Source organism: Oncorhynchus kisutch, linkage group LG22 (assembly GCF_002021735.2).
Source record: "Oncorhynchus kisutch isolate 150728-3 linkage group LG22, Okis_V2, whole genome shotgun sequence".
Lineage (NCBI taxonomy): Eukaryota > Metazoa > Chordata > Actinopteri > Salmoniformes > Salmonidae > Oncorhynchus > Oncorhynchus kisutch.
This window is the reverse complement of record NC_034195.2, coordinates 43,355,238-43,367,719: the sequence shown is the minus strand read 5'-3', so window position 1 is coordinate 43,367,719 and position 12,482 is coordinate 43,355,238. Positions and strand designations below refer to the sequence as shown.

Below are 12,482 nucleotides of genomic sequence, written 5' to 3'. Positions count from 1 at the left end.
TACTGGGATATTTTCAGCTTCCAGGAATTGTGTACAGATCCTTGTGACATGGGGCCCTGCATTATCATGCTGAAACTTGAGGTGATGGCAGCGTATGAATGGCACAACAACGGGCCTCAGGATCTCGGCACGGTATCTCTGTGCATTCAAATTGTCATCGATAAAATGCAATTGTGTTTGTTGTCTGTAGCTTATGCCTGCCCATACCATAACCCCACCGCCACCATGGGGCACTCTGTTCACAACGTTGACATCAGCAAACCGCTCACCAACACAATGCCATACACACTGTCTGCCACCTGCCCGGTACAGTTGAAATCGGGATTCATCCATGAAGAGCACACTTCTCCAGCATGCCAATGGCCATCGAAGGTGAGTGTTCATCCACTGAAGTCAGTTACAATGCTGAACTGCATTCAGATCAAGACCCTGGTGAGGACGAAGAACACACAGAAGAGCTTCCCTGAGACTGTTTGTGCAGAAATTATTTGGTTGTGCAAACCCACAGTTTTATCAGCTGTCTGGGTGGTTGGTCTCAGACAATCCTGCAGGTGAAGAAGCTGGATGTGGAGGTCCTGGTCTGCGGTTGTGCGGTTGTGAGGCCGGTTGGACGTACTGCTAAATTATCTAAATCGACGTTGGAGGCAGCTTATAGTAGAGAATTATTATTATTATAATAAAAATATATATTTTTATTGAATATCCAAACATACAATATACTTGCAGTAACAACTACACCAGACCAGTCACCCAACAGACTCCCATTCAGAGCAACACACAGAAGCATCCAGGGTCAATGCCCTGCTCAAGCGCACATCGACAGATCTCCCACCAGGCACAAAAGAAAAGATCTAAAGCGACGTTGGAGGTGGCTAATGGTAGAGAAATTAACATTACATTCTCTGGCAACAGCTCTGGTGGACATTCCTGCACATTTTAGAGTGGTCTTTTATTGTCCCCAGCACAAGGTGCACCTGTGTAATGAGCATGCTGTTTAATCAGCTTCTTGATATGCCACACCTGTCAGGTGGATAGGTTATATTGGCAATGGAGAAATGCTCACTAACATGGATGTAAACACATTTGTGCACAACATTTGAGAGAAATAAGCTTTTTGTGCATATGGAACATTGCTGGGATCTTTTATTTCAGCTCACGAAACATGGGATCAATACTTTACATGTTGCGTTTATATTTTTGTTCAGTGTATTTTCATGCAAGGCGCTCCCCAAGCTGTTGTGGAAGATTTATGTGGTGCATGTCTATGTGTGTGTGTGAGAGTGTCAGTGTGTGTGGATAGAGACCTGTGTGCATATAGCCAGTGCAGGTATGTGTGTGTGTGTGTACTGTACCTTTCAGTAGCTGTAATTTGTCACTGGCCTGTAGCAGAAGGTCTGTGGCTTCCTGCTGTAGAAGCTCCGCCCTCTTCTTGGCGTCGGCCACGCCCCCGGCCTCCTGTTTGATCAGGTCCTGCACGGTGCTGTACTTATCCTTCAGCTCCGACTCCAGGTCCTGCACGCACGCACGCACACACACACACACACACACAACACGAACAGTCATATGCAAGGTCAGCAATTTATTGTGAGAATGACAAGGATGAAAAATAAACCACAAACTCTCACATCCCAATTTAACACAAAGTAGCTCACAAACCTTTTTGACCTGCTCAGCCACTTTGTTGATGCTCTCTGCATCTCTCTCGGTTTGTTCAGAGCTAAGCGAGGTGTTCTGTGCCTTCTCTCTGAGCAGTGTGATGTCTTTCTCTAACCACAGCAGCCTCTGGGTGGCGTTGTTCAGCTTGAACTCTGAGTCTGCTGTCTCCGACTCCACCTTTTCAGACATAAAGACAAGCACAGGGTGCCTTAATGGTATACTTGTACATTTTAATGGGTCAAATACCTTAGCTGTGCTTGATTTAGTTTTCCCGGTACATGGAACCAATGGATTAGTCCCAAAAGTTCAAACTTGCCGTGTGTGATAAAATGGAGGATGTTGACTCACTGAGGACAGGAGGTCGTTTGTGCCTTTAATGTCAGTGGTAGCCTGTTTGATGGCCTCGGCTGCTGCTTTCTGGGCACGCTCAGCCTCTTCCAGAGCCTGCTTCACCATCTCTGCTGTTTCCCTCACATCTGTGGCCTCTTTACTGTGGGACACACACAGAGGGAGAAAATAATAAGCCCACCAAGCACCAGAGTGTGTGTGGAGTGCCTGGCATTGCGCACATGCCTCATCATCTGTGCTCCATTCAAGGATAATCTTGACAAGTGTGTGTTAGTGTGTGTCACCTGGCTCTGCCTGCCTGTTTCAGTAGGTTCTCGGCTCTCTGCACATCGTCAGCACTCTGGTTGAGGATAGTCTCCACTTGGGCCAGGTCTCGCACCCTCTCCCTGATCTCGTCTGTCAGATTCTGGAGCTGGGCTGGCGTGCTGGGCATCTGCATGGCCAGCACCTCGTTGGCCACTGCCTCGATGCTCTCCATGTCTGCTGCATCCTCTAGGGGGTGCCACAGGAGAGACAAGGGTTGTACTAAGCTTGTGAAAGGGACAGTTGTACTAAGTTTATGAAATACAATCTTCTAGAATCAATGGGTGAAATTATTTGAAACATGTAATTGAAATTACAACAGCTAGATTGTACCTTTAAGCCACAGGTTAGTAAACATATTTAGTTGATTGGAGGAGTAGACATACGTGTGAGGAAGTCTCTGATCTGTCGGATGAGGCTGCGCAGCTCCTCATTGCTCTGGTCCACGCGCTGCTTGGTCTCGTTTGTCTTCAGCAGCACGTCCTGGGCACTCAGCTTGGCCTCGTCTGCCTTCACCTTGGCCTCTGACACCTGGACACATTATCACAAACAAACAGGTTAGGAACCAAAGTGGGTGTATTTCTTGTCTAAAGAGAGTTGGTTCATTTTAATTCAAAGACAGGATCTCACCATCTTGGAGAGCTTGTCCACCTCCTCCATGGCCGTGAGGATCTCCTGGTCAAAGTCCTTGGCCTTATGCCAGGCATTGTTGGCCAGGGTGACCAGACCGTTACACCCCTCACCCCCACACCTCCTGTTCCCCTCAGAGTCCACACAACTCAGACCCCCGCACGGAGAGTCTGCACACGCCTCACCAGCTGGGCTGCCGCACGTCTGCAGAGAGAGGCCCGGTAGAGTGAAAAGAGTTGACAAGTTCAAATGTGATCTAAGCATATGCATCTTGACAAGTTCAAATGGGATCTAAGCATATGCTTCTCATTCAATCAAACCTATCATTCTTCCTGACCTACACATAAGCTTTGATTTAACAGCTCAAGAAAATGTCTTCTTTTTGATGGTTTTATCTTGCAAACTGGGATTTGATTGAGTCCGATCTCTGTCAAACTCAGATCAACATCAGCAAGCCAGTTTCAGGCCACAGTTATGGCCTTGGTTGGCCTTACCTTCTCGCTGAGTTCTGATAGGTCCAATGTCTCCAGCTGATCCGCCAGGTCGTCCAGTCTCTTGGCGTGTTCTTCCTGCCTCCTAAGGAACTCGTCCCTGGTGTCGTTCATCTTGTCCTCCGTAGCTTGTCGTAGAACGAAAGAGCTCTCCACCGGGTTGCCTGGGTCGGTGGTGGAGGCGTTGGCCTGGGCCCCAGCAGCCAGAGACTGCTGGTAGTACTTTGTGACACTGTCTGTCGCTCCTGTCATTACAAAAACAATGTTCAATTTCACAGAGTTGACAAATGGAAGTATAATGGACATGACATTGTATATCACAATCATCAACAAGTCAAACAGCCTTGTCCAAGTCCCTTACCCCGAACATCAGAGTTCTTGATGAGCTCCACTTGGTCCAGCAGCTCCTTGACGGTGCGATCCAGTTTCTGGGCGTCCTCTTTGAGAGAGTCCAGTTTGGTGTTGGTGCTGTTGTCATCAGATGATACTTGGGCCAACGCCTCCTCAGTGAGGTTCAGCTTGTTGCTCATCTCTTCCATTAGATCTCTAAAGAACAGAAATGGATCATACAGAAATAATTAGTATATTATTGCTTTTGATGTGTCTACTACTGTTTTTGCTATTGATAAATATTGTCAATGACCCATTTTGACCCCACCCTTTGACCCCACTTACGTGGCTTGCTCCAGTAGCTGCTGTATCTCTGACAGTGGCTGTGTAGCCAGGTTCTGGGCCAGGATAGTTCTTATGGACCTGGCGCTCTGCTCCATGTTATCTATGGCGTGTTTGTATGGTCCGGTGATGCCGCTGGCCTTGATGGTGTTCACCTTGTTGACCAGCCTGTGGGTCTGGTTGGTCAGCTGACCTACGATCACGTCCCAGTCGGCGAAGCACTGGTGGCAGCGTTCGCAGTAGGGGAAGGTGCCAGAGGAGCCCCGGGCGCAGAGATTACAGCGGGGACCAGACACGCCCTCCAAGCACACACAGTGACCGTTGGCCTTGTTGCACTGCTGCTCGGCAATGCCTTGTGGGTCACAGTCGCATGCTGCAAGGCAATAGGAAACATAGGTTTTTTACTACTAGTCTAGGCTTCTTTTCATTCAACTCTAAACTATTTCAGCATGACTCAAAAAACAACACTTTTTCTACAACTAATTTTGTTCCATCCTGATCCTGACTGGTCAGTCACCGTCCTGGGATCCTAAATGGGAGGGAGACATTTCAAACAGGTAGATGATGTCCCATAACAATGGACAAGAGCCTATAAAGCAGTCTTACAAAGCCAGGGAAGTGCTTTTAAGTAGCCCGCCTCTCTCTCGCTAGACATCTTGACCTCAAAGGACATGTCTGTCTCGTCAGGTCAAATTACTCATTCAGTTTATTGGCATCCTCCTAAAGTCATTTCAAAGTGCTCCACTGTGGAGAGGGGAAAGGACGGGAGCTCCTGTTGCTTTATGGGTCGTAACCTTTATAGGTTTTTAATCACATGTTAATGTGTCAAGCACAGTTGGCACCCTGTTGTAAGCACCTCTGAAATGTGGACTAGCAAGCCTAACCTTTGGTTCTAATAATAGTTTTGACTTAATTTTCAATATAATTCAAGTTCTTTAATGCTAGCCATATTGCATTTTAAATCTACTGATAAGCCCACATGTATTTCTGGGTGAGTGTCCATTGGGAGAGTTAAGAGTGGACAGCTGATGTATTGACTGGTGGATAAAATGTTTTCGGTGGAGTTTCAACTAGTAAAGATGATGTCAGCTGAAATTCTGGTGAGCCAAAGATCAATGAACCACAGCCATCCACATTAACCCAGTGACCTTAGGGGGGCTGGTTGAGTGAATAGGATGGGATGGAGAGAAGGGGAGTGGAGGAGGAGGAATGGAGAAAGAGGAGGATGTTTGCCCACTTCAAAGCCTCGTTACGGGAAATGTGTAGAGTGTGTGGAGAACAAAGGGGCCACCATGGGCCCCTACAGACTCTGCAAACAACCCCCCAGGAACCACTGATGACAACCATATATCTAACTGTGGTACCTCCTGTGTTTACACTTACACACAAACTTGAAGAATCTATGGTGAAGTGTACATACTTTCTTGGACACACCACACACTTGTAGAACCACAAACCTTTACAAATATGTAGATGTACACACACACTGAAAAATTACTTTTAGTCACCTCAGGGTGCTAAAGCAACAAAAGAGGAGGGGAAATGGGGGCTTAGATGTGTGGCGTAATCCTCCTATAGTTTTGTAAGGCAGGAGGGTGAGGGGCCTGGGCTCAGTGGAAATATGTAATGAATGTGACCTGTCCTATTGTCCCCCGTCTCTCTTCCTCTGTGCGTTAACTGGCTGTGTGGGGAGTCAGTCACCAGTCTCCATTATCAGCAGACAGGGGGACAAAAGGAAAGGTCACATTCATGACCCCACACGCCACACTACAGCACCACCCCTGAAGGTCCCCATTCACACAGCCCCATCCCCCACTGCAGATTAAAGCACTGCCTCTGTTTACACAGGGTGATGGCTTTGACACACAAAATGGCCACATAGGCCAGGTACGGAAGGGAGGTAAATATTGACCCTCACCCCCTACCCGTCAAAATTAACAATGGCCCTCATTGCAGATTAAACACACTACAAGCAATATGTAGACGGAACTGGAATCCATGGCACAATAAGACATGGCTGATTAACGCAGGCGTTCTGCTGTTTCTAACAAAATTGCACACATTTTTAATAAAGGCCTTTTATAGAAGATAGCTGGACCTCTTTTCTTTCTTTTCTACACAGCATCTGTTGTATGTTACAGGTCAGATAAGATGATTGCGAGCAGGCAGGGTAGGGAAATTCCAGCTGTTTTTGTGACATGGATCCCAACATGGCTTCTATTCCTCTGTGTTGGGGGATGATGGGGGCACATCACTAAACTACAGCTTTAATGGTCTACAGCTGGAGCAGTCTTTCACCATGGGCCAACACAGACACACACATGCACACACACACACACACACCCAAAGGCTTTGATGAACAAGAAACAGTAGACATGGCTCCCATAGACAGAAAACTGTCTTCAAATAGTAAACTGATGTGATTAAAAGGGTCAAATCACTGCAAAAGCCACAAAAAATGGCTGGAGGTGCACAAGAAAGTAAACTGTGATATCAATTAATGTGACCACAAATTGAGCAGTTGACCATTCTCTCCCTTCATTGAATTGTTCAAAGTGTACAACATTACTATGTTTCCAGAGAAACTAACATACCACAAACTAACAGGGATCTGTACCATTTGAAGCTAGTTTTAGTGTAATGTTTGGCTGTTGGACTGATCCAGATTAGGGGTATGTCAACATTAGTTGCGGTAAATGAGGTAATCCGATATCAGGGAACCAGAGCAGACTTCCTTCTCCAAACAAACAGTCAGGACTGTCAACACAGATCCTTCTCCGCAGAGCGAAGAAACACAAACCTTTCCGGCATGCAACACTCCCTGCTAGTAGCAGCAAACCACAAACCTGAGAAAACTGCACTGTGACGGGACAGCAAGGCCTTTTATGACGCAATTGACATGGTGCAGCCTGCCTGGAAGGAGTTCGATGTTTAAACAGCTGTCAAAGTGACCTCTGCATTTTTAGTTTGATCACAATCATTTTATAATTTCATTGGTAACAATGTATACAGAAGTTTAAAGTAGATTCAACTACCACAGTGGGCCATTTGTAGTCACTGCACGTTTCCACTCAAGGGACTAGCCTACATCAGAAGCCAATTCATGTGTCCTTCAGTAGATAATTAAGCAGGCTGCTCTGCTCCAGTGACGCTACCCTGGGACAAAGGGTCCTTTCTGTCAGCAGCAAGCACTGTGTTGGACAGCTGTCCCTCCAAAAGGACACCCCATCAGAACAAAGGTGCATTGTGGGGGACGGCGGGATATTGGGAGGCTCGGACAGATCCCCCGCCTGTTCGTCATAGAAGCACAGACGTCGGGTGAGAGAGCACATCTGGCCTTAATATTGGCTCCCACAGTAAGGAGAGGATGCTGTGAGTTTCTCCACCACAGCTGAAACTCCTACACATTCCCATGATAAGAGGCTAGAGGAATGAGGCTGCTTGTAATATCTCAGTGATTAACACTAAAGGCCTGCTTTGTGTGTGTTGCAATTTAAAATAGTTGGGTTGGAGCTTTCTCACACACACACACGCCTGGCACGCAAGTGCGTGCACACACACTCCTTAATGTGTGTCAAGATGGGGATTTAGGCAGTGTAATGCCAGCACGGATAACTACTATGCTGCTGATTGAGATGTGGCAACTCACCATTGCATTTGACTTCAGGGTCTCCCCAGAACAGCTCTCTGCACTCCTGACACATTTTACCCCCAAAGCCAGGTTTACAGGAGCACTGGCCACTCAGCTGTGGACAAAACACATAAATATTAGTAATGTGACATTAGGATAGGATTAAAGAGACAGGAGTATTAAGACCCAACAGAAGAAGGGTGTGGCCTTGTGAGAACTCACCTCGTTGCAGGACGTTCCAAATGAGTGGTTGGGGTCACAGTCGCAAGATTCGCAGCCCCTCTTGCTGGCCATGTTCCAGGTGTCGGGGGCACACTGGTCACAGTGCTGACCCACCACATTTGGTAGACACTGGCACTGCCCGCTGCCCAGATCACAGTGGCAGTCGCCCACCGCCGGGCACGTGGCTGGGTTGGTACCCAGGTGGTTACACACACACTCTAAGAGAGAGAAGAGACGTCGCTAGCAGGTTAGCAATTGGACAATGACAACCACTCACATTGACACATAAAGAGTTGCAAGTTAACTTTTTTTACTCACTTCTGCAATTTTGTGTGAGGGCATCTCCATAGTAACCCAGCTTGCAGCTGTGGCAGCCTCGACCCTCGGTGTGGTAGAGACATTTGAGACATTCACCCGTCCTGGCATCACAGGACTCCTGGTCCAGCATGTCAATGTTGTTGTTGCACTGGCATGGTTGGCACTGCCCGCCGTTCTCATGGGGATTTCCATAGTAACCTGGGGCACACTCCTCACATCTGGCACCTGTAGGGGAGAGGAAAACATAGAGGAAGAGAGAAGAAACGAGAGGTAAAAAGGGGGATGAGAGAGAGCAACGTGCTTAATTAACCCTTCACCAAAAACAGTGTCATCCCTCACCTCTACAACAACACATCTTTTCAAGCCATATATCAAACTGTAAGTGTACATGGCCGGCAGCTACACATCATGGAAAGTCACCAAGCTTCCACACTGTAACATGAATGCATACAAATCTACTGCTTCCTAGGAAACAGGTCTGAACAGAAGCACTTTGACATGAGTAATCCTGCCATACGCCGCTAGTTTACAGGGCGCTCTATACATCTTGGCAAGTGGTTGTTATTGGCTGCCTACCTCTGTATCCGGGGTTGCAGATACAAAACACCTGGTAGTGAGAGTCCAGACCGTGGTAACATCCACCGGCAAACTGCCGCCCGCTACCTGGCCCGTCCGGACACATGCAGGGACGACAGTGGTCCCCTGAACCCAGGACAGGGTCGCCGTAGTAACCTTCCAGACACCTGTAGAGAAAAGGCATAAGGTGGTTGGTCATAATCACTCTATCATTCACATGCATGCCTATAATATCTAAGTTATCTATGTTTTAGGAGACTGATTGACTACCTATTCTAATGCCGACCCATCCAGCACATACACCAATGAGCCTCCTTGACCCATGACTCCTCAACCAAGACTAACACTTGTCTGACCTCTCACAGTTGTGCCCGGTGGTCTGTTCTCGGCAGTCCAGGCATTCTCCAGAGTAGGGGTCACACTGCTCAGTGTGGCCATTGCAGGTGCAGGGGCGACAGTTGGGGAAACCCCAGTGTCCCGGCAAACAGTGGTCACACTGACGGCCGTACACCCCGTGGATACAAGCACACTGGCCAGTAGCCTCATGGCAGAATACATGCTCCGATCCCTGGGGATTGCAATCACAGGCTGGGGGGAGAGAGCGGCCAAAGAAAGTGATGAGTGTCAGATTCAGTGCCTGTATTGTGCAATACAAAACACATGCACTCAGTCACTTTTCATTCAGTCAAACTCACATCTGCAGCCACTTGGTCCAAACAGGTAGGTGGCAGGGGAACATTTGTCACAGTTCCTGCCTACTACATTGGGGCGACACTGGCATTGCCCGCCGCTGGCATCACACACCGTGCTGAGAGAGCCCTGCGGGTCACACTGGCATGCTGGGAAAACAAATACAGGAGGAAATATTAAAGAGAGAGAGAGAGGGAGGGAATGGGCTTAAAATTGAGTTGAACACATAATCTGGAATGATCTGTTCAAATGGGGGCAATAGTTGCTGCTGGATACATGAGTAAGGTATTTCACCCAAGCTGTTTTGAATATGGTATAAGTACTAACTGTACATAGAACTCTGGTTAACCCTTTGTCTCAATACATATTGCTTCTGACATACTAACAAAGGTTTGTTTTATTAATTAAGGCGCCTGAGGTATTTAATTAACAACACTTTTTATATATATTACCCTTACAGGCTGACAGGGCCTGTAACCTTCTCAATAGACGAGTGGAAAGAAAGAGAAAGCCAGGGACCAGACATTCCATAGAAGACATTGAGTCCATGTAGAGGAGAAAGACAAGTGAACTGGTATTCACTGGGTCACATCGTGGGAGTGGGATTTTAGGCAAGCATGGGCGTGTGTGTGGTGTGTGTGTGTGTTCAAGCTTACGTACATGCAACCTTACAGAGTGTAAGTGTTGTGTCCCTATATCCACTAAACATCCCCCGAGCGGGTACTGACATGCTCTAAGCCAGACTCTGCCCAAACCTAGACTCCTTCAACACTATCCTCTGAAGTCTCTGCTGCCCTCATAAATCTGAAACTCTTCTAAACCACTATTGTTTAAGGGGACACCACAGCAATGTGGGAACCTTCAGATCTAGGATAGGCAAATTATTTATGGGACTAGATTATTGCACACAGAACTTGAAGACTGTGGTTAAGACGCTCTGATCATTACCAACTGCTAAGACTTAAAAGGGACCTGCGAAACCACATGATTTGTAAAGACCTGCAGCAATGTGTAGATGAGGGACCTACATCTGTGCAGGAGGCCTCAAAAAACCTGCTAAGTGAGACAAGATTATGTGACTTTCACAGCTGGGAGGATTTGAACTCATACTGACTGCATTCCCAAGAAAAAATGTATACAATAAAATCATATCATATTTCAATAACAATTCATTCTCATTTAACTACATGTTGCAATTTAAGTGCCATGATATAGATGCTATGTTTAGTTTTCTTTGATGCTTGCATGTGTAAGAAAATTTTTCCTCAAGATAATAGAGTATTATATTTGACTTCATCCTTTATATTATGTTATACTCTTGTAATCTAATCAGAATAAATCCATGAAATCTGTCCTACGATAGCATAGACCCGTATATACTACTAGACTGGCAGCAGAGACAAGTTCTCACTCTGTCTGGCAGGGTAAGAGATTTACTGCTGTGGCGGGCTGAGAAAGTTCCTCTGTGGTCTTTTCAGTGTGTCAAGATCCGAGAGGGCTTATAATCAAGCTTAGGGCCCCAGGGTCCAATACAAGTCCACACATGAGGAGAGTAGACAGACATAGCGTAACTGTTGATGAGGGACATGGGTTGGAAACTGAAGACAACAGCAATATGCCAGAGGCACAGGAAGGGATAAGGTACGGAATGAAAGGAAAGGAAATAAAGAGAGAAGAAAAGAACAGGATTGAAACAGCTGATGTATGGAGGAGAGAAAATATAATTTTAGTGTAGGTAGTGTACGAGGAGATGGACTGAGGATGATTGTCAGACGGAGGTCAACATTGGAATGAAATCCTGTCATTTCCAAACAATGCCGACCAGGGTCATTTGTATGTGATGGACACACAAACTTTATGACAATGACCTTTAGTTAAAGTGGAACTGGCAGCGTTTTAACTACTTTGCAGATATGAAACAAATAGGCAATCATAATATCAGTGAACATTTTTAAAATCCCAGTTTATGCTACAAAACCAACTGCATAAAAATAGGTTATATTTGAGTCAAAATTCCATGACGTTGAGTAAGCTATTGTTGTCAGAATAGATGGATGCAGTTCAATGCATAATTAATATAGCTAATTCACCAATACATTTCTTGGTAGTCCAGCAAATATTGCTATCAGGTTGTAAATCACAGCTGGCCTGGTACATTGTTTGCTGCCTCCAGCAATTCAGGTTCACTGTTTCATTGACTGAATAATTTGGACAAAAACAGACAACTGTAAATAAGGCTGGGAATGTCAATACAATTAAACTATCCATTTATGTAGCAAGCTAAAAACACAGAGCCTAACGTTAGCTAGCCAACTAGCTAGCTGCTGGGAGGATGTCTTGTTATTTGATGAGTGGATGAGTTTTTCGGTGGCTACAGCTAGAGATATAGGTGTCATTTGGTTAGCTAGCAAGACATGTGAAATTTCTAGCTATGCTGAACTTGAACGACAATCCACAGTTAGCATATCTCTTAGTTGTCAATCAAATCTATCTTGGCCAGGTCGCAGTTGCAAATGAGAACTTGTTCTCAACTAGCTTACCTGGTTAAATAAAGGTGAAATTAACCATTTTAAAATGCAGTTAGCATTAATCAAATGGGCGGACGGGCAGGCAGGCAGGCAGGCAAGTTCCCCTTCAGTTGTCAAAACGTGGGTTGAGAAATCAGTTGTTGTAAATTCAATTGATTGGACATGATTTGGAAAGGCACACCTGTCTATATAAATAAAAATACACCTTTGATTTCTATAAGGTCCCACAGTAGACAGAGCATGTCAGAGAAAAAACCAAGCCATGAGGTTGAAGGAACTGTCCGTAGAGCTCAGAGACACGTTTGTGTCGAAGCACAGATCTGGGGAAGGGTACCAAAAAATGTCTGCAGCATTGAAGGTCCCAAGAACAAGGTGGCCTCCATCATTTTTAAATGGAAGAAGATTGGAACAACCAAG

General features: G+C 46.1%; 1 protein-coding gene across 1 annotated transcript in view; it reads right to left on the bottom strand.

The window, feature by feature from the left end:
• LOC109866861 (laminin subunit beta-1) overlaps positions 1-12,482 on the bottom strand; it is a 31,406-nt gene that overhangs the window by 2,125 nt on the left and 16,799 nt on the right. Inside the window, exons 18-32 of the mRNA XM_020455739.2 lie at positions 9,543-9,686; positions 9,204-9,435; positions 8,848-9,014; positions 8,272-8,496; positions 7,954-8,171; positions 7,750-7,846; positions 4,104-4,473; positions 3,790-3,974; positions 3,432-3,673; positions 2,938-3,141; positions 2,694-2,838; positions 2,289-2,496; positions 2,005-2,146; positions 1,657-1,833; positions 1,353-1,512 (exon numbers count right to left, since the gene is read on the bottom strand). Of these exons, the coding sequence (XP_020311328.1) occupies positions 1,353-1,512; positions 1,657-1,833; positions 2,005-2,146; positions 2,289-2,496; positions 2,694-2,838; positions 2,938-3,141; positions 3,432-3,673; positions 3,790-3,974; positions 4,104-4,473; positions 7,750-7,846; positions 7,954-8,171; positions 8,272-8,496; positions 8,848-9,014; positions 9,204-9,435; positions 9,543-9,686 (2,916 nt within the window). The remainder of the gene's footprint in view (positions 1-1,352; positions 1,513-1,656; positions 1,834-2,004; positions 2,147-2,288; positions 2,497-2,693; positions 2,839-2,937; positions 3,142-3,431; positions 3,674-3,789; positions 3,975-4,103; positions 4,474-7,749; positions 7,847-7,953; positions 8,172-8,271; positions 8,497-8,847; positions 9,015-9,203; positions 9,436-9,542; positions 9,687-12,482) is intronic.